Genomic DNA, 23131 nt, shown 5'->3' with positions numbered 1-23131 from the left:
GAACTTTCATATACCTTCTGCCCTTTTTTTTTTTCATTATGAAAGCTAACATATAATTCATTTTGTAAGAATCAACAGTTAAATTAGATAAATCAATACTTTAAGGCTTGAGAGCCTTTTTTTTTTTTTGCAAACAACCAAGTCAGAAATATTGGTGTCTTTGTTTTAGAAAACATAGTTCAACTTTGAATTCTCTATTGTTTTTCTAATATTTTCTAGAAGACAATTCAAGTATCAGTTCCTGGCAATAGACCCTACAGGTTGGATCTGCCCAAATAGTCAACAAAAAAGGCTGATGTGATGGGGTAGGCTTCCTTCCTTTCAAACATATTGCACATGCTTCGGAAGTGGGAACGGCCTTCTTTCGATCAAATATAACCTCCCAAATGCTTTGAAACTTTTGATAGCCAAAGGACTTCCACTCCTATCAATCTAGACTGGCTGTCATCTTCCAACGCCTGTTATTGACTCCCACCACGATTCTTCTGCCGCCTTCACCATCTGTTCTGTTCTTTACCATCGGTTTTCCCATCTGCTGCCATGAGCAGGGGAGAAGTTAGGAATTTTTTGTCGCATGCATGAACTATAATTTTGAAATTTTAATAGGAGCCCAAATATAATTTTTTTAAATTTTTATATACATTAAATTATATTTTTTTAAATTTACAAGTAAAATTTTGATTTTTTTTTTTTTTTAAATCCGCTGAGGGGCCATGGCCCTTGCCGCCGCCCCGCCGCCACCCCTGGCCATAAGCTTCCTTAGCACCCAATTTTCAGAAGTTAATAACTCATATTCACCAATGGTTATCAGCCACCAACGCATCTCTGCTTCTCGCAGCCCTTGCAATCTGCTGTCCCTTGTCATAAACTTGAGGCAAAAATATGGATGTGGAGCTCATTCTCAGCCTTCTAGTACTAGTCCTGCCATCAAATCCAGATGACCATTCATCGCGCTATATTTTCTCTTACCTCTCTTTCATAGGAAATTTGGAGAGAGCAAGAATGTCAATATATTCAATTTAGATTGGATATCCGACTGAATCTTTGTGAAAAAATCAATTAAGAAGTTGGATCAAATTTGGATTTAAAAAATGACATTTGACTGGATATATATCTGATCAGATAAGGATTCGGATATGGGTTCAGATTGGATCGAATTTAGTTTTTAATTAGACATCGTATACCTAATGATCTTACCTTTTAAAAGTTAGTCAGAAATGGTTCAAAACTCGGATTAAAATTCGGTATGAATGTGAAAATCGGATTCGGATTGTGAAAGCGGATTTTGGATCCAGATTCGCATATGACTTTTCTTTGTTCCTATTTGAATCCGAATTATATGAATATGCAAAAAAATGGATATAGTTAAGAGTATATCCAATTCAAATTCGATCTGTTAACATCACTAAGAGAGAAAAGATGAATTATGTACCAAGCCTTTGACGAGCCAAATGTCTTTGTGCCAAAGCAATAGTCGAAATAATTTGTTTGATCTGCGACATGCATTTCATGGATATAACCATATATATATTTAATGAAGCGCTTTGTTTCATCTGCAACATGCAGTTCATGGACAAAATTATACATATAATTAATTGCATCTGGTTGTCAAGCTAGTGAATTTGTATTTAGGTAGAACCATTCTACTCAATTCTCAAAATGGGGCACACATTTCTAAACCCGTAGGAGACCCGAACCTAGGATGTCATTGGGTCGGATTCAAATGGGATGTACCATGAACCATATCTGTCCGAATCTGAAATCACAAAATGAATCTGGCCCAACTCTGAATCCAATTTCTAAACCGAATCCAAAACGCATTACAATGTGCTAAGAACCAATTTTCAAAATACATGGATTCATTTAAAACTAAGTCTGATCTAAATCCAAATTTGATTAAATATTTATTAAAATCTAAATTCAAATGTAATCTGATTTCTTAATCAAATATTAATTATTTTCTTCCATATCTAATTTTTTTAAGCAGTCCAATAGGATAGCCATTCCAAAACAGATTTATTGACATCTCTAACCACAGCATTCTTACTAGCTAAAACGAAGACGAAAAATTTATATAACGTTCATTTTTTTTTCTTTGGTGTGTGTGCGTGCGTGTGTTGTTGAAAGATCAAAAGTACCTAACTCTTCTAATTTATAAAAAACAGAGAAAGGAAAAGTAAGGTACTCATATATATGAGGCTTGCGGAAAACAGAAAGCACAAACCCCATATAAAAAATAAATAAACAAATAAAAGAATATGAGACTTGTTTTAGAATTTCATGAAAATATAAGTACCTAAATGTTCGTCGGGTAAGCAATTCACCTCCATGAGCCAGCGGGGTCCAGCTATATCACCATGGGAGGGATTAGCTCGAGCTCCCTATCGTACGATCGAAGCCGACCCGAGTAAAAACAAACTGGACTCTGTCCCAACCATAAATCTGAAGACTAGCTTTCAACAAGAAAATTTCGACCCACAAGGCGACGAAAAGCAAGAACTCCAAATCAATATTTGCTCATTTGGAATTTGACTGAGAGTAATTCAATGGAGAAGTCTTATCGTCGGGGTGTAGCATAACTAGTTAGCACAGGAATCATATAAACAGTGCACTCTTATTTTGATTCTTGTAGGCGCTAGTCTCTTGAGCCGTTGAAAGTAAGGTATGTTCTATCGAGTAAAAAGCGACCCACTACCTACTTAAACCCTCATGCAATCCAAAACCTCGAAGGTAGAAAGAAATGCTTTGAAGCCTCGTCCAAACACTTGAACGGGTAGATAACCTCTCTATGAATAAGGTGAAAAAATTGACCTCCATACTGATTGTTAGTTACCACTAAGCAGGGGCTGAAAAAGGGGGGGCCTGCGGGGGCCTTGGCCCCCCTTCAAATTTAAAAACTTTAAAATTTTATATATAAGTTTAAAAATTTTTAACTTAATATATATAAAGAATTTGAAAATTTTGATTTTAGCTTTTGTTAAAATTTTGAAATCATAGTTTAACTCAAAATTTTTGTGACTCCATCCGAACGAAATACTTTTTAGTTTTTACCACAACTAGTGGTGCGTGGGTGAATAATTAACTGAGGAGTATGATATATGGGAAGCATGACGACGAGTCGACGACTAATGAACACGACTCTCGTAAGCCTACAAAACTGGTGGTGACCCACGTGGGCCCACGTTCTTTGGTTCTAATATCCAACTATTGACCAATCAGCTACTGCCCCTCTCTCTCTTCGCTCGTGCCGAGTTTAATGGCCTCATAAATGCAACGAGAAGTCAGTCCTCACACGGCCACAGCCTGGACCTTCAGTCAAAAAGTAAAATTTGCATAAGAAAGGCTTCAAACAAGCTTTATTTTTCTCCAACATTTAGTTAAGAAGGTTAATCAAGATGGGCTGCAGGCATTCAGGGAGATATTTCATTTGAACCGTTCAAAAAAAAAAAATTGAAAATGAAGAGAAAAAAGTATTCAATTAAGAAATTAGATTAGGTTCAGATTCAAGAAATGAAATTCGATCGTATTTGTATTCGGATTGGGCATGTAAATATCTGATCAAGTTCAGATTCAGATTCATATTCATATCAGATTTAATTTGAAATAACTATCTTATATTTAATACCCTTACATTTTTAAAATTGATAAGTTTTAGTTTGAAATTTAGATGCCAGATATAAATATAAAAATCAAATTTGGATAAGATGTAGATTTTGAATTTGGATATAACTTCTTTTTATTTCTATTCAAATATGCCAAAGAAAACGATATGGTTAGAAATATATCTAATTTGAATCCTATCTAGGAGGGGCCGAATTATATCCTCAGGCCCATGCTAATATTTTCGATATCCTTCGAATTTTATTGGATGTCTTTGCAAACAATAGTTTTAACTGTATTTGGTGATTCAAAGACAGCTAAATACATAAGATGATTCAAATCAAATTGAATACAGCTGAGAAAATGATGGTGCAAAATGATGTTACTGTGTGACTGTACAATCCTGCTGGAACCTTGAAGTCAGTGCCACCATATCCAGCGTTTCATTATACAGCATAGTGTCCACATAATTGTAGGGAGGCGACCCCTCTGTCTGTCTTGGTTGAGAAAAAGATAGAGCTGTGATGTGGGTGACAAGGAAAAATGGAGGAGGAGGCGTTGGACCCACGCCGGGGTCTAGGGACAGCTAAAAGAAGACAGTCGTTTGATTGGCCCATACAAACAAGCATAATCATCATCAACATACTTTTCCGTCCACCTTTCTCTCTTCCCTTCTCTCCCTCTGATGCCTTGAAAGTCCTCACCCTCTCTTTCTCTCTCTCTCTCTTTCTCATTGATTCGTTTATGGGGAAGCTGGCGGAGGCGCAGGTTTGCACGACCGGCACCTTCCATGTGTGGAGGACGCTTCTGAATTGGTTCTCTTTTCTGTTCCAAATCTTCCTCCAGTTGTTCCGGGGGCCGCCTTCCTTTGGCCGAGTCCTCGCCTTTTTTGGTCTTCGGCAGTCGCTGCTCTGCTCCCCGTCCTTCCCTCCGTTTAAGCCCCTCCCCGTCGACATACAGTCCGATGATGTTCCTTCTGACCTCCCGCAGGACAAACCCATCGACAGGCTAACGGTGTGCGCTTCAACACCCCCTTCTCCCTTTCTCTTGTTTCTTCAACCATTTTAGCAAATAATTTTGTGGCTGTTCGTGATTCAGATCTCTCGTAACTTGAGGAATTAAGCTCCTTTTTTGTTTTTTCGTGATTGAAGTTCTATTATGATTCCTGCCAGTGCTTTACTTTGTTATGGCTGGGAATTGTGCCAAATATTAGACCCGATTTTGGTTCGTCCATTTTGTTCATTTCTGTAAGCAATTCCGTATTTTGTGAGTTCAGAAATTGAGCTCTCGTTACGGTTCCTGCTTTCATTTTTGGTCGCTCTGGTGGTGAGTCATGCTGGGTTCTTTCTATTTCTTAAAGGCGATCCGTGAGAAGGATGTGGTGCTTTAGGAGTAGGTTGATGGACTTTCTCCACAATTTGGTGGTTGAGTGTGGATTTTGTCTTGCGATATTCAACAGAAAACTGGTATTAATACCATCTACCTTATTCTTTATCAGTTTTTTGTTTCCTTATTTGATTTTCCTTTCAGAAAATTTCCGTCACTGATGAAGCTTTGATCGGATGTAGTTGATGCCGTTCAAGGCCCAGCTTTGATCTCTTATTTTCAAAATCTATGTTGAGATCGGGTTATTGCGGTCTCGTTTTTGCTCATATAAATCAGGGAGAGAAACTTTTGTTTTGGAATGATTTTAGGATCCATCTCTAAAAAAGTAGTTGACAAATGACAGCAAACCTATTTGCTACTTAGATGGGTGATATATTTAGATTTGTTGAAATTACCCAATCATTCAACTCATTCCTTGAGAAGAAAGTAACATCTGATGGTCGAAGTTTAGTTTTAGCAGTGTTGGCAACATCAGTCCCTTATGGGCCGATACACATCATATTGGCTGCAAACCGAACTGGTTTTGGATGACAGGATTCTTAAAATATTAAGCATTTTTATTTATAAAATGTTATAAATATTTATTAATTGTTTTTAAAAATAAGAAAATGGAAAATCACCCAATAAGTGCTGATACACGAGGATGTTAGTTGAGGGATGTGCCTCATCAGCCAGCAGAATGGAACTGTATGAAAACCAAGACTGACAATACTGAGATGTAGAGGGCTCCCGCCATCTGGTGACGTATACATCATGCTCATGGAATATTCATTTATTGATTTCCAAACTTTTAATGTATGATCTCTGAGACGTATTCATGTCCCTGGCATTGTTTCAGTCCTACTATGAGATGGTTCATGCTTTATCTCCGCAGGATAGATGGGTCTTTTGGATAAATTGGTCTGAGGTCATCGTTTCCCAAGTTGAGACAAGCATGCAAAAGATTTCGTAATATGTCAGTCATGTTAGTGATGTGCGGTTCACTGCTCATGTCAGGCTTGACCAGGATACTCGTATTTGCTGAATCAATGGCTATGCCACATGAGCACAGGTACAGGTGCCACAATGGGTATCTGTGCATTTGTATATGTGTGTATGCAATGTGTAATTTCTTACATATATGTAGACAAAACATATATATGTAATTGAGTTATACACCAGAACTGGCAGCCGCACCCATGCTGCACCAACATCTTCACACAGGTTTATTCAACTGCCGAAGCTGATTCGGTGAACATAATCATTGGTTTATTATCAAGCCCAATTTGCTGCAACAAAATTCCTTTCTTGAGTGTGTATTCTGGAATGGCTTAGTCATAGGCATTGCAAATTATTGGACTTATTGGTTGTAACTGTCAGTCGAAACCTAGCTAATTGATAATATATCTTAACAGATGATGAGTAATAAAAATTTTTATGGATTTAGTTATACTCCACATGTCTCCTTTGAGGTTCAATTGATCAACCAGGTAAGATGGGCCTACAAGATCTTCTTATGGATCAGCTTCATAGATCTCATAACTGTTAGTTGATGATATATTATCTTTATTTTGCCTCATCTCTAAGATAGAGATATTAGGCCTCAATGTTTGTTGCATCCTCTCTTTAATGAGAAGATCCCAAAGAATTTGTGGTGGAGTAGTGGAGACTGGAGAGATATGCAGTTTTGGTTGTTCTTTATCATGGGTGGTAGAAATGATGTGCAGTATGTTCCAAAACAGCCATCTAGCCAGCTAGAGCTTGTTCGTTTTTTGTAAATGGGGTCTCTCAGTCACTACCATCAAGAGCCTAGACTATGCCTGTGCAGACAATAAACTTGTGTAGGAGATGGGTGGCCATTTTAGTTCTCTTCAGAATATAGCGAGTTCAAATGACAATGGAGAATGTCATGTTTCAGAAGGATTGCAATTGGAACTCCTAATATTTTCCAGGACTTTTCAACTGCCAAGCCAATAAAATATCTAAAGAACTGAGTGAGAGAGGGGGAGAACGTTAACTTACTGACTTGTCTCCACCAGAAGATAGCTTATGTATTGGATTTTTTGTGGACCATAATCATCTGTTAAAGCCAATATGCTTTAGGATCTGCTGTGCAACACAGAATGGAAATATCTCAGCAGGCTGTTCAGTAATTTCCTTGTGTCACTGTATTAAAGAAAAATTAAAGAATGTCCTAGTTGGATATTATCATCTTAACTTAAGTGGCAATCAGTTAGATTCTTAGGTTCAGAGAGCAGATCTGTTGACCATTGTCTATCTTAAAGATGATCTATTGCCCTGCTGCTTCCCAGCAGTGTTTTGGAATTCTCAGAGTTTACTCATTGACACGGTTGACTCAGCCCTTACTGGGTCAAACCAATAAGAGGACTTTTTTATGCTTGTAACTAGGCATGACCCGGCTTGACTTGGTGAAAGCTTGTTTTGCTCGGTTTGAAACTCCTTAGTGTGTAAGTGTAACTAATTTCTATTCAGCACTTTCATGTCCTATTCTTTAATTTTTTGGGTTTCTGAGACAAGAAAACAGCTTTTCCAAAAGTACCTGAAAAGGATATCACGAAAATGGAACTGGAGAACAATTTTTGTGAGTATGTCTGGAGATTTTTGGCGTCAGTGTCCCCATGTTATTAAATTTAGGTTGACATTGAAACTTGAAATGATCATGATTCTCTTCTGTCCTTTTAAGGCTGGTGCCTATTAAACAGTGAGATATTACATCTTTGCATTCTATTTTGTGTGGAAAGTCCATGAATATTCTTAGTAAGAGTTAAGCTTGAATGAGTGATACAAACGGACTGGGAGGACCTTAGCATGGACAGCATTATTAGTGATGCCTTAAAATTGTAGACTGTAAGATGACTGGCTTTGAATGCTACATGATTGTTCTTTGTTTTTATTTAATCTAGTTTCTGTGATAACAATGCTTTGTTCCTAGGCTAGCATGACTCTTTTAATTTTTCCTGAAACAAATGCAAACACATGGAAACCCTTGCTGATGCAACTCATATTGTTTCTGTGAACTTACACAACCATCATGTAATTAACAATCTATATATTGGCATCAGATGCATAACCTGTACAAGACTATAGCTAAGTCTTTTCTTGGGATTGGACTAGTTACAATAGTTTATTTTGTGGAAGGATAAGGTGGAGACTATGGGATTGTAAAATGGGAATGGTTTCATCAGTGAAAGGGTATGGAGTGTAGAGAGCCAGTTGAATATCCAAATTGTGCTCGTCTTAATCCTTGTTGTTTTACAGAGACCCTCCATAAGTTATCCATGCAGTCAAATACACTGAGCCATTAGGCAAAATTGTAATGGTGGATTTCTTTACATAACATTTGATAGCCTTCGACTGGCAACCAGTTCCTTAGGACCTTCTTAAAGCTGCTAAGGTTACCAACCAAAATAAATAAACCATGCTTCCTTTTTCATAATTGTCGGACTTGTTTAGGAACTCTTCAAGCTGGCCAACAAGGAGGATCGATCATTCATAACTCAAGTGTAAACTTTCAAATTCCAGTTGTGGTTCCACCCCTTTATTAGCTCTTCAATTTGAACGGGCTGGAGTATCCATTGCAAACTCGGACTTCCAAGCCAACCTGGACCTTGTTCATATGGGAAAATTTGTTTCTTGCATGTCACTGATCTTTTTCTTTTCTCATTCCTCTTTTACTGAATAAAGTCATGACCATAGGATGTCTGTTTGTTCACTTGTGCTGTATGGGTGCCATCTTTACCCTTGCAAAGCTTGAGAATAGGAAGATTGTTTCAGAAGGAAGTTGCTTGAAAATTTTCTTCCCTGTGAATTGGCCTAACCTTTTACATGTGCCTGAGTCTGTCCAAAATATGTTTTATATAATTTTGGTGCTTTAGTTGATTAGCTATTTTTTTTCTGCATTGATCCAAATCAGAATCTTGAATATCTAAAGAACCTTCATTTAAAAAAAATAAGGTTTATGTTGTCCTTTTTATGTGCTTCTATATTTTCTGATACATGCAACTGCTGCTTTGCTATAGTTTTGTTCTTTTTGTTTTTGTTTTTGTTCTTTTACTTTTCCCAGTATGTGATTTTGGAAAATTGGCAGGTGGTGCTAGACTTGGATGAGACTCTGGTGTGTGCTTACGAGACATCTAGCTTGCCAGGTTCTGTTCGTGATCAAGCAACTGAAGCTGGATTAAAATGGTTTGAGTTGGAGTGTGTGTCTGTTGACAAGGTTGGTGTGTGTTGAAGGTGCAAAATGTTTACTTGCACAAACATAAACCATGTGCAGTATTCACATTTCATTCTCACTTTCATGGGTTTGAATAAGCTGTCCAACAATATTTTTTCCTTAAGAGATGTTGAAATGTCATCTTGGTTTTTCATTTTGCTCTTTTGAAGGGCAAATCAGATTTAGCATTATTCACATTGGATATTGAACATGCATTATTGAATGTGTAATTTGGACAAGTCTTTCCTGAACTACTTATCCTATTGTAATGGCAAGTTGATGCATAATTCTACTGCAGCATTTTGAAAGATATTAGGGACAAAAACGAAACCATCTGTCTGGGGTTGACAAGTTGAACACATAGGGGGCATTTGGACAATGGAACAGTTTGTGAATGTCCAATGAATCTGCCCTAAAAATTGGCTTAAATTCATGGAGCTCTAGAATCCAGTGTTCCATGAATCTTCTCCAATGTTGGAGGCAGATTCATTGGACACTCACAAAATGTTCATTGTCCAACCCCCCCATAAAGTCAGTCCATGGCCCCATTATTAGAATAAACACTGTTAAGAATAAGGTGCAGTGGGCTGCCTGAGTGATGTACTCAATTTATTTCTGGCATCATTTCTTTCTGTCACTAGCAGTTCCAGTAAGTGCTCTGATGCACACATTCAGATGTCTTGATTATCTGATGGAGGTGTCATATGCAATTTATTTGATGAAGGATGGTGAAGGAAAGCCCAGAGTAAATCATATCACTGTATTTGAACGTCCTGGTCTGCATGAGTTTTTGGCACGAACAAGTGAATTTGCGGAGCTTGTGCTTTTCACAGCTGGACTTGAAGGTACACAACATTTGCTATGTGCTTTTTTGGTTCCTTAATCATCTTATTGACACTTGTAAGTGCTCAGGCTATGCCAGGCCACTTATTGACAGAATAGATGTTAACAATAGAATCTCCCTTCGGCTTTACCGTCCTGCAACAATTAGCACGTAAGTTCCTGCAAATTCAGCTGTCTTTATGAGCACCATTTCTGTTTCTTCACAATGTGTTTTAAGTGGTGATTGCTTCACCAGTTTAATTCAAAGGTTTTGATTTAGCTGTTAAGTTGATCAGCTTATGATGTTGTTAATGCTAGAACTCTTTTACTTAAATTGCACCATATAGACTGCAGTATGGACTAAATCTTCCTTGTCCTTCTACATCTCATGCCTTTTGATTGTTGCTTGAATGTTAATTGTTGAACTGATAGAAGTCTTCATGGTTATTGAATCAGGAAATACCGAGAACATGTGAAGGATCTTACATGTTTATCCAAAGACCTTGGTCGTACAGTCATCGTTGACAACAATCCTTTTAGCTTTCTATTGCAACCTCTAAATGGAATACCTTGTGTTCCATTTTCAGCAGGACAGCCTGAAGACATGCAGGTGAATTGAAATTAATTTGTTAATGATTCATAAGTAACACAACTGGATTAGGTTATTCATATTATAAACATTTGTTTCTACACCAGCTAATACAGGTTATTCTTCCACTACTCGAACAACTTGCTATGCAAAAGGATGTGCGGCCTCTGCTTTATGAACAATACCACATGCCAGAATGGTTTCAAAAGCATGGCATTCCAACTTCTGCGCCAGTATAGTCTTTCATTGACGTTGCTGCTGCTACTTTAGATCGAGGAGAGACCTCATGACCATAACACTTCCTGTAAAATGCCACTCAGTTTTGGCAGTTTATAGTTGAAACAAATGTAGGATTGAAGGACAACCTGCATAGATGGCTAGCTGCAAGGGTGGCACCTCGTGGAGAAAACAACATTATTACCCTGGCCATTGTTTGCTCCAAGTACAGGTTAGGGAAATAAATGTGGGGCAGTGGTATGTAGATAGAAGAGACTATGATTTATTGTATCAGCTATGTATATGGTATGTATTGTTCCTGCTGTAGTGAATATCTATCATTGTGTACGACTTCTTGGAGCTGAGGGCTTCAACCAGACCAACCTATATGAGGCTATCTAGTAGACCAGCCTGATTGTGAAATACACGGCTGCTGTCAAAAGACTAACTTAGCCTGACTATACTTACAGCAAGCAATTCATGACCAAGCTTCCACGTGGCTGCAAATTCCACAGAAAATGATGATTTGATCTGTTTGTCAACTGCAACCTAATACTATGATCTTTCCATTCTTCCCCGCTTAGAAAGTGACATGCATGATTCTGACTTTCAAGAGAGAGAGAGAGAGAGAGAGAGAGAGAGACAGACAGGAACCTCTCCTAAATGATTTCATGTCCTAAATAAATTTAAGTAGTTGTAATCTACTAAAATACAAAAAATGGAAAAGAAAGAGAAATAAGCTCGTCAAAGAAATCATTAACTTAGTAAATGTGGAAAAAGAAAAGAAACTAGTCTTTCTCTAGAGAATATGCTAAAATTATTCATTTTCCATAAACTAACGTATGTGACGCAGACACGATTGTTCCCCTGATTGAAAAAATAAACGAAAACAGGGTTGGTGCTGCAGTAAGTTGAATACCCATCTAAGCATTTTTTATATGTATATAGGAAACTTGAATCCTGCTGCAGCTGTCAAAATGTTCCTTTTTTCCCTGTCCATTATTTGTCCCCTATTAATCCCACGTCTTTTCTCTCTCTCTCTCTCTCTCTCTCTCTCTCTCTCTCTCTCTCCTGCTGTCGTGGACTGCCTCCCTTTTTTGTGGAATGACAGAAGGGGGTAAGGAGGAAGTACGCGGTGCCTATCCACCATCGAGACTCTTTCTTCCTTTCGCCAGTGGTCCACTGGTGAGGGTTATTTCTTTTCTAGTGTATGTGAAACATGAGTAATTGGATTTGGTCAAAGTGGGTACAACCAATGTTGTAAAGTACATAATGTAGCTTGTATTTTCATGGCAATAGTTAGATATGAAATATAAGGTCAAAAAGATAAAAAATTTGTAATAAAAGTTAGTTTGGACAAATTACGCATGACCAATATCGTAAAGTGCATTATGTAGCCCATTTTGTTACAGCAATTGAAATGTAAAGTTGGAAAACATACTTTTTAAAATATAGAAACAGAGAAGTTGAAATAAAGAAGAAGAAGAAAATCAGGAAACTAAAGAAAGTATGTTTTTTAACAAAAACATGTAGTCCAATACGGCAATGATTAGGAAATGATCCTTTAAAGTCTTGTACATCAGAAACTAAACTTATACAATACAAGTGACAAATGAAAACGTGACAAATTTATCATGTTTACATTCATTTTCGTGTTCTCATTCAAATTCCACATCATTCTCTAGCATATCAACTTTTTACCATCAATTTCCTTTTCTACTTTTCTATTAAATTGTTCAAGATTTTCCTTTTGAAATATGGCAGACGGCTCTTCTTCAACCTCTAATTTCAATTCATCAAAGTGTTATGAGCTAATAACCTTTTATTCGTTGAAGTTTTGCTTTTGTAACATATAGTACAAGATAAATGGAAGTTTCTGGGTCAATTTGTAAAATAACTATACTGTGTTTTATTGATACTTTATGTGTAATATAAACAAGGCCATTCAACCCCTTACATTCTAATATATTTCTCTTCTTAGTGTTGATTTGATAGAAGATACTCTAGCTTCTTTCCTATTCACTTGCATTGCATGTTCAATTGAGAATTTCAATTGCACAACCATTAAGCTTTAGGCTATCTTTCAAACTTATTTCACCACATATCTAAATAAAAATAGAAGACTACGGGAAATGACAAATAAAATCACTAAATTGTAATTATAAAAAATAAATTGAAATTTTTTTTGTTTGTATTTGGATAAATTGCTGTCTTGTTTTGATTGACAGCATTTCTTTCTATATTCCCTTGACAATGATTATACATTTTTTATCTTATGTCGATAACTTATTTATAAGGAAAGCTTGGTAACTAATGTTTCAATATAAATCTAATATCACTTATTAACTTCTCTATTAACTTTGGATGTCATAGAATAACTTAACAGAATATGTAAGTGATTTGTTATTGCATGAAATACATGATTAAATCAGTCCACCTCTCATCTGTGATTCTCTAGATGGCATATAAAATTTTGTGCCAATCAAGTTGCTTGTTATTGCATTATATTTTATTTTCTCCAAATAAATTTCAAATTGTCATAACATATTCTTGCGCTTTTAATATTTATGTTAAGAAATTTGTTCTCTCAACTGACAATAGGGCATTATGTACTTAGAACATAAAGAAGTCATTGTATCTCCCATAGCATACAAGTTAAACTAATTTTGCAAGATTAACTAAAATGTATGCATCATTTCTACATTATTCGTTTATTTTACTAAATGCTTGGGGGATGTAGCTACACAAATATTGTATTGTGAATATAACAAAAAAACTTCTAATTGAGATAGAGGTATTTAATCGACCACTACATCATATGGACCTCCCTAATCCCCATGCAATGAGAATTATGAGATAGAAGGATTTGGGTTAAGATAACAAATTGAGGGGCTAACCAAGCCAAGGAGAAGGCCACCCAAGATGTTAGCAGACATATGGAGCCCATGCACAAAGGTTAGTAGCCATCAAACAAGCCAACAGTTTCTCAAAACAAAAATTTATGGTAGACCAATTAGTTTTAGTGTTGCTCTTTCTTGTCAATGATAAGTGCCTGTACTACCCATATAGAGAAAGCCCTATCCTAAAAGGCAATGGAATAAGGGCAGTACTAAAGCCTCTAGTTGATACAGGCCCTAGCCGAAGGATTAGCCTTGCTAGGATCCACTACTAACCACTAGAGGAAGATAACAATAGCATGGGCCCACGCCTATGCTAGCAGCCATCAAGATCAAAACCAACAACATCCAAGGCCCACTAACAACTCCAGACCTGCTTGCGAAAAATCAACATTGTCAGGCCCTTTATCCACCTAGATGCATAGTTGTTGGCCACAACACACACAGATTGCATAACAAGATGAGCAAGATGCCAGCTGAAGCCAAGCCGACGTTCCAGTAAAGCTCAGCACTAGAACCACTAGCAACCCTAGAGCATGCTAGCAAGGATCTTGATAAGCCTGATGGAGCACCAAGCTCCAGCCTAGCACACCATCAAGGTAGCTTGCCATGGGCCGAAAAACCACATTGGCCCATGTGGAAGTTAGCTAGTGGCCCACCTGGATGCTTTGGGTGGTGACGCCCAGGCCCGCTAGTGAAAGCATGCAATGTAGGTGCGGCATGGTAGGGTGAGATCCATTCACTGCCCAAGCCTTGTCGTGAGTGGTCTATTTTTGCAGTTTAGTTCTAGCTCAGCATGTCAAGCTCATTTTTTCCCCCATCAAGCTCATCATTCCACCAGGAGCTCCCTCATCAGTTGACACCACACCACCTCATCAAGATGAATTTCTTTAGGTGAACTCCACCAAGTCTTAAGCTCCTCGTTTGGCTGTAGCATGATTGGCTCTAAGTTGCAGCTCATTCCTTGCATATTTCTCTATCTCACAAATTTCATGTGGTTTGCCCAACCATGAATACACATTGCCATTGTATTGCATACCATAAAAAATACACTTGTGAGATTTAGATATAAGGGGTCGAGTGGTCATTTTCAGACCTACATTGATTTAGGGATTGTTTGGACAGGGTGTTGCTTATGGATACAAATGCAATTATGGATCATAAGGTTAGGTCGAACCACTAAGTGTCTAAAGACATTATCCTAAAAAGGGTTTCACGCCTTATGGCAAACCATGAGCTTTCTAATGTTTTTCATACTAATAAGAGGACAACACTCTCAACACCTATATAAGAGATTTCATAGTCTAAAGATTTTATGGTAAAAAAAGTGCTTTTAGTGCTTGCCATGGCACTAAGAAACCAATGCCTATGATATCTATACAAAGGACATATCTCCGTATTGTGTGAGATCCATTAAGAGAGGATTAGGTTAGGAGGCTAAAATTAAGGCAACTTGGGCCAATAACAAGGTTGTCACCCTGGCTAAAAAGGTTGTCAACTCCAAGTAATACTCCTATTGACAAGCATCGTCAAGGCTAGCTTAACGGCCTAGCTCCTAAGGCTGAACACTCATAGAGTTTAGCTATGGCCTGTGCCTCTGTGCGAGTTGCTGGCTCCAACTAACTAAGGGATGAAACATGTGGGATAGCTTCTTCAAGACGATGAACAAAGATGCCTATCCAATGATAGCTCCTTTCAACTAGACTGATGATCCTCAAAATCCAACATGGCCAAGCTTGTTATAAGCTATTGTGGACCAAGTGGTAACTTATAGTTTATCCAGCCATAACTTCTCTATAATCCTCAGCGTCCAATATTTAAATCAGTCATTGAGCAAGTTATCGTATAGTCAATGCTCAAACTATGGTTCTAATTCCTCTCTTTGCTTATTATAAGCATTACCCCACTACAACACACATTTTAAGTTGTAAGGATTTGATGCAAATCTCCTCTTACCATGGGACACTGCACAGAAATGGTGTGAAATACTTATCCCCAGAAACATGCTTTAGATGGTCCTGCAACTAACCATTAACTTTTCTTTGACAAACAGGGCTAGCTATGAACTTTTGTATTACCTTTTTTAGCATGATTAGGATTTGCTTAAGCACATTTTTCGTCATTATCACTTTATCTTGTTTGTAAGGAACTCACCTATTTAAAGAGGCACTTAAAGCCATATCTCATATTGCTTAGTGATAGTTTTTGCAATTTATCTTTTTTTTTTTGTGTATTGAGTTTGTGCTCGTGGAAGCCAACAATCTTTATTCTGGCACTTCAGAAGCCAACAACTATGATTATTGAGCTTTACCATGTAAGCACCTCATCGAACCTCGGGATTTCTTGACTCCAATTCTTGCATTAAAAGTCTTGGCTAACCACATCCATAGTCTAAGATCTCCAACTGTAACCATATCTATCATCAACCACCTATCCAAGTTTGCACTTCCATTTCTTCGCTTGCCATTCTTTCTTCTCAGTCCATACTTTTCCCACTCACCTAGCTTTTCCTTGCTTCCATGCAGCTCCTTTGATTTATCTTGATGTCTCAATCTTCGTAAAGATAGTCTCACTATCTTTGGCTCATTTCTCCTTACTTTTACCCACCTTATTTCACACTATCCTAGTTGTCTCTATGATTGACTTCTCCATGCTAGTACTTATATCTCATTTAGCCCCGGCATATAAGGTCATAGTAGGATTATCTCATTGCTTCATAACATTGTACCATATAGCTTCTTGATGGCTTATTTCTACCGACCATAATCTACAGAACGTTTGTTATGGAGACCACTCATTCTCAATGAATATATTGTTACTCGATGCTTAGAATATGTGTATGTGTTATAAAATTAATTATGTGGTGTTAGATTTGTATTTATTGAGTTAAGGCTGTGAATATGGTTTGTGATTGAATGTTGCTTTTAACTAATTTTCATTAGTTGCTTTATTACATTTCTTAGATGTAAATTATGTCATACCATTCATTAAACTGGCATAGAGATCATACTCAAAGAAATCTAACTTTATTGTCATTTCCTCGTTAGGTAGATGGTAGGGCATAGAGATCATCAAAGCTAATCTAAGAGTATGCATGCTTCTAGGAGGTTGATGCCGTTATGCAGGCCTCATGATTTTAGCTTGGGAGCATTTGTTTATCATATGCCTCATATTTTTTTTGCTTGGGGTGTGTTTATTTTATACAAAACATTTTTTGTGGCCAAATAGATAATGTTAATGTGATAACATGTTTAATACAAATTTGTTGTTTGGTTTGAACACAATTACACATTCTTGCTTCACTAGAAACTTCAACCATTTAGGACAAATTATGCTATATGGTAATTACATAGTTGTCCTTTTTATTGTTCATGCTATGACTGGTTGAGCCATATATCAATCACATATGCAATCGCGATCAATATTGAGATTATACTTCCATTGCACACTATGTACTATAGATATATGTATGTTTAGCATCACATAGATTGTTTACAATTTTTCTAAATTTAAATATAAAATTTGTTTTAACCTAGGAGAAATGTAGGAAGTTTCTACTCTAATTCTAAGGAACTAACCTATAATATGGGACTAAGCTAAATTCAACAAACTAATCAAAATATCAATTAGTGTAGCTAAGGACCTGTGTAAGACCCGAGGAGTGCCCTATCTAACCTTAATGAATCCCTAGATAATAAGCAAGCCTTAGATGTAAATTAATATTCAAATATCATTATGATATGCCATTGAACACCTGTAACAAAGATGATGCCTCCAGATTAGGCATCATGAAAGATGGACAAGAAAATAGACAAAATTGCACTCGAAATTTGAACACACTATGTACTTAGTAAATGAATGATAGAACCAGCTATGATCATGTTATCTCATCCATGCCTGTAGATTGAGAATGAAGATTTGTGCAAAAATGTGACACAATGTCTCAACTAAGAATATCTCATGACAACACAAGGAATGACCAAAACAAAAATAAGGCAAGGTGGTCTGCTTTTGGATAAGAAGTTGACAATTGTCTACCAAGAAAATTTGGATTTTTTTAGTTGAGAAAAAAGAAGAATTTCATTGGAAACGAAGTAAAAAATTATATGAATTGCAAAACTATTGCTGTTTGGTACTAGGACGTGCCTGTTGTAAGAGAACCCCACTAGTCAACAAGATTTTCTTTTATTTAATACTTGACATGGTCTAACTCAAGATAGGAAAAAATCTCATATTAAATATAGAAAATTATAGAACTTACAATAATCATACACTAGAAAGCATTAAGAGGAGGCCAATGGCAATGGAGAACTAATGACTAGTCTAATAATAACTGGAATTAAGGCTAAGGAAAAAAAATTCCTACTAATACAATGACTTGAACAGGCCCTAACAGTTAACTCATTCTAACTGAACATGCATACCCTAACTTACAACTACTAGAAAAATGCACCTTAAAAATTTATTCTGCCTATCCAACCAATGGCAATGAAACCATTGCAAGTTCTATTTTCTTAACACACTTCCTATTTAAAACTAATAGCTCAATTCCCAATTCAACAAATTGAAATTAGACCTAACTTCCTAACTGATTATTAATAGCTTAACATATAGCACACTAGGAAAAAAACTACTTAAGTACATGACAAAAATCAAAACAATCAATGCAAGAGATCAACTAACTCCAAAGAAGGTACTCCCCATGACTGCCTTAACACAACAAGTTTCACCTATTCAACTAAAAATAAATAAATTAAATGTTATAAGGAACTCAAGAGAGCTTACTTCAATAATAGCTCATCTATTAGCATGAAACAGAAAAAGTTTCAAGTCAAAGTTAACAAGCTATGATGCAAGAAAGTTGCACAAATGAGATAACATAGCCAAAACACTAAAAAATCTACCTAATCGTAACACAAGAATAAAAACAGCTGATGGGCAACAAATGTGACTCTACAATATTCGATAAATAAATAAAGGCAGATGAAAATTATGGCCAACAAAATACCGAAACACCTAGCCAGTGACTAAACAAGTATATAGCTGATTTATTGATTCCAATTACTAAAGAGTAATAAAAATCAAAATAGAATAGCAAGTAATATGACCAAAATAAATCATAACTAGCTAGAAAATCAAATGAAACTATTGCAAACACTCCAAATTATCTACCTATCAAAATGACTATTTTCCTCTGCCCTACTCATTTTCAAACAGTGTGGTCCTTGGCCAAGACTAGTGCCAGAATATTGCATTGTACATTCATTAGGATCATCAGCACTCAAAATCTAGGAAAATTCCTAATTTATTAGGGTGACTCTAGTACATTTTACCATTTGCCCATAAAACCTAGAAAAATGATACTATGATCAGTTGAAACTCGGTTTATGTGTCATTGCACCCCATCTAAGTCCTAGAACCCTCATTGTTGGGTTACTAGTGCCTAACTTAGCTCATACTAGCTCATTTTTCTTGATTGAGCCCAGTGGACCTCTTGTCTACAACTCAACTTAGGACAAATTCTTCATAGTCTATTCAGCTTAGCTTTAGTGATTCATGGAGTACAACATTCAATTTTTAGTTCTATAGAGTTCAAACTTAGTCAATAGATCAATCTCACTCCCCTTTTTTGCAAGTATAGTTCAAACTGAGATTGACTGAATTGAGTTACTATAAACCAAGCTTAGGCCATGATCTTTGCACTAGGAATAACCTAAACTTAGCTCTAATCTAGTAGAATTGCCCTAGGTCTAGTTTCCCAAGTGTTTGTTTGTCACTTCCCCCATGTCTACCACATTATTTTTTATGCCTAAGCTCAATTCCAAAATAATTCTGTATAGCTGGAAACAACTTCTTCTGAGTAGATCTAGCTCATCCTAGTTCAGTTTTAGTCAAAACATCCATGATACAATGCTTTTTTAGTTTTGCAAATTCACTAACTTTATCTGCACCGATAACTTGGTCACTTTTCTCCTATTTATGTTTGGAGCTTGTTTGAAATCCATTTTCACTAAAATTCTCCAAGCTTTTTATTGATATTATCTATGAGCTACTTGTTTTGGTCTCCCTAGCTCAATTTGTCAAAACTCAACCTAGAAACGATAGAACATGTATTTCCTAGTTTATCCCTCATTTTTCATTTGTCTTCTCCTTTTCAATCTCATTTGTTAGAAAATCACGATTTCTGGGTAAAACGAGAAGGCGCTTTTAGTTTTGCTTGCACTAACCGTAGGTTAGGACAAAGGTCCACATCCTAGCCCAATCGGCTTGCCCAAACATAGCCAATTTCGGAAATACACATGAAGGGCAAGATAGTCATTTCTTATACTTCAAGGTGTAATCTGGAATTCAATTTTTATGAGTGTTTTCTCATATTCCTCAAGTGAAAATATACTTTGATGTTTAACTAGTAAACATCCGTGAAAGTGAGATCACAACATCGTCGAACGTTCGCAAAACGTCTGTAAAAGTTTTCTCTAACATTAGCAAAGTAGATGTTGGTAAAAACAGGATTTGATATGCTTCCACTGACGGTTGCCTACTGGCTGTCAGTGAAAACATTCTCTAACGTCCACATAAACGATAGTAAATTTTTAGTCAGACATTTCACCAGCAAACACCAGTGAAAGATGAATGTAACTTGAATTCACTAACGTTTCCATGTCGGCCATCGGTGAAAATGGACCTTCATTGACGTTTTGTTTCAACGTGAATGAAAGGCTTCTTTGTTGATGTGTTTGAGATTCACATCAGTAAATACTTGATTTTTTGTACTGAAATGGGCATGCATTGCGATCATTGATAATCCTTGTTCAAATTAATTTCAATAGAAGCAAAATGTTTGAATATATATCAAGGACAATATTCATACATGAAAAACTAACTATTGTAGCATTTGTTACACACACACACACACACACACACACACACACACACACACACACATATATATATATATATATGGTAAATAATATCCCACTTAGGTAAGGGATAAAATTGGTAAATACTAGCACATTTATGCAAGGGATAAAAACCAGACCTCTTAAATTTGTGTTAAAAAGTGTTACAAACAAAATGTGATCCATCTAATGCATTTATAAAAACTAATTCATATAAATCATGTTTTGGTTCAAGTTATGTTTGTAAGCAAATTGATTTTTTTCTACTTTCAAAATTTTGATGTTATATGACCATAACATTATTAAAATAAAAGAATGGCTAACTTAGTATGTTTTTTACCAAATCACCCTTAAGAACACACACACATTTATAAAATACTTTAATAATTAATATTAAGGTTTAGTTTTTGTGTCATACTCAAGTGGTCTGATTTTTACCAACTTTATATGTGCATATACGTGTGTGTGTGTGTGTTGGAGGGGGGAGACAAATGATTTTGTTTAAGATAAGTTAATCTCTATTGTCTCATTTCCTTGCAATCGATAGCTCAAATGATTCTCATCAAATCTGATATATGATGGTCTGATACAGGTGCGGAGGGAGGGGGGCCTGCCTAGGCCATGGCTCCACCCCAACTAATTGAAAAAAAAGATTACATTAAAAAATTGAAAAGTTTTAGTTGCTTAACCTATTTTTTGGATTCGGGTTTAGTTTGTTCCTACCCGGATAAGTTCGTTGAACCGTTTGGCTCGCTCCGCCCCTGGTCTGGTAGCTACCTAATTTGGATTATCTCTAACTGTTTTTTATTTCGTACATTGAAAAAAGAAATACCAGTGCATGGTTAGGAAGCACAAGCAGTGGTTTTTTTGAAGTCATCCGTTATCAGCTCCCTACTGATACGATGCAGTGCTGATACTGGTTTTCATTTTTTTTTTCTCTTTTTCATTTTCCAATCCATATAAATGTTTTTAATTTAAAAAAAAAGAAAAAAAAAGGAAGAATCGGGCTAATAGGGGCATGTGGTGTGCAAGACGCCATGTGGGTGACCAAACCGATACAGTATCAACGTCGATATATACAACATTACCGAGCACAACCCTAGATTGGTCCAGTTTTACGGACGTGCATGAATTTACAGGGTAGTGGTGAAGGCTCAATCTGAACTAATACGAGTGCCAACTGTTTACATCCCTATTTCTTAATGCATTGGTAGAGAAGCTCCTTAAACCGACTCGGTGAATGACAGTCAACTGATGGGATAATATTTGACACCAATCATTTAACCACTTCTTCAAAAATTTTAACAGTATATGCATAACTTATATGGTTGGACATGCAAAGCGGGCTTAAATTGCTTTATTTGGTTGTACACAAAGAATTTCATAAATTCTTAGATTGCCATGTTATTCATCTATGAAAATCCTTTCAAATAATACTTTTTAAAACACACGATTACCAGGTTTCGAAATTTTTAGCTGTCAAGATTTTCAAATGACATAAAAGGTTGATATTTTTAAAGTACTGCAATTGCATATTGCTTCCGATCTGTTGAGTGTAGGGTAAAAATTCTTGAAGAAGGCGACTAAAGAATTGGTTCATGAAATGTACCTGTACAGAAAGGCATCTTTTTCATTAGCAAGTTTTTTAATTATTTTCTTTAGAGAATCAGTATTCTTTAAGCAGTAGTCACCAATCAACGGCAAGGATGCAGGAAGCGCTAGGGGAGTGAAAGTGGGGGGGAAATGTTCTGAATTATAGAATTTGAGGAAGGTAAAGAAAGTGGGAAATGAATCATGAGATCAGGAAAAGTGAATTCCTAAAAGAGCAGGTAACTATGGTGTGTACATCTCCATTTGCATCTTTATGAGCCGTCTTCATGAAGCTAATTTTCACTGTTAGTGTTTACACCACAACACAAAACACGGTTTCATCCTAAATTCGGGATAACAATGACCAAGGACAAGTCATCAGTGTTAAAGAGAAGTCTCCTGTCTTAGTACAGTAGACACACCACATTTGCTGCCCTGGTTCGCATACAAAAAAGTGGACCCGTGACCGTGACCTCTGAGATGAATGCTTCCAAAGATGTTGGCCACAGTTAATGTAGCCAACCACATGCGACAAACAGAAGCCGTCAGCTACTTTGCATACAGAAATAGTGTCCATGCAAATGAAATACTGAAAAGAACCTATCAGCAAGGGTGTTAGTCATTCAGTGTGACGCATGAGAGATGGAGCTGCACAGGTCACATGACGCTCATCTAAACCTAGTCTTTCTTACCGTGGTCATTTGGCGAACAGGTGTCCGCAACAGGGATAGAATTTGTTTTGCTCAGCTAAAACTGAGAAGGGAACACCAGATTCAACCCACTTGCAGACCTGGTCTGAAGTACCAATCAAGGGAACATGGAATGAACCAGGCCAAGTTATGGACTGGTCTTGAACTAAACAGGAAACGAACTCGTTGAAAATGCTGAAATTGGAGTTTGCACTTAAGACTGCAGTGAT

General features: G+C 36.6%; 1 protein-coding gene across 1 annotated transcript; it reads left to right on the top strand.

Moving 5' to 3' along the window:
- The first annotated feature begins 4213 nt into the window (after positions 1-4213).
- Positions 4214-11186, top strand: LOC116254569 (uncharacterized). Its single transcript, XM_031630039.2, has 6 exons — positions 4214-4614; positions 9074-9202; positions 9924-10044; positions 10112-10193; positions 10478-10631; positions 10718-11186. The coding sequence occupies exons 1-6, from the start codon at positions 4345-4347 to the stop codon at positions 10847-10849; spliced, it is 888 nt and encodes a 295-aa protein (XP_031485899.1). The 5' UTR covers positions 4214-4344; the 3' UTR covers positions 10850-11186.
- Positions 11187-23131: the final 11945 nt, after the last annotated feature.

This window comes from Nymphaea colorata, chromosome 5 (assembly GCF_008831285.2).
Source record: "Nymphaea colorata isolate Beijing-Zhang1983 chromosome 5, ASM883128v2, whole genome shotgun sequence".
Taxonomy (NCBI): Eukaryota; Viridiplantae; Streptophyta; class Magnoliopsida; order Nymphaeales; family Nymphaeaceae; genus Nymphaea; species Nymphaea colorata.
The sequence above is the reverse complement of the archived record's forward strand: the minus strand, read 5'-3'. Positions and strand labels throughout refer to the sequence as shown.

Coding starts and splice junctions, on each gene's coding strand:
- LOC116254569 (XM_031630039.2), top strand. CDS start 4,345: ATGGGGAAGCTGGCGGAGGCGCAGGTTTGCACGACCGGCACCTTCCAT. Junction 9,203..9,923: donor AGTGTGTGTCTGTTGACAAG/GTTGGTGTGTGT, acceptor TATTTGATGAAG/GATGGTGAAGGAAAGCCCAG. Junction 10,194..10,477: donor CGTCCTGCAACAATTAGCAC/GTAAGTTCCTGC, acceptor TTATTGAATCAG/GAAATACCGAGAACATGTGA.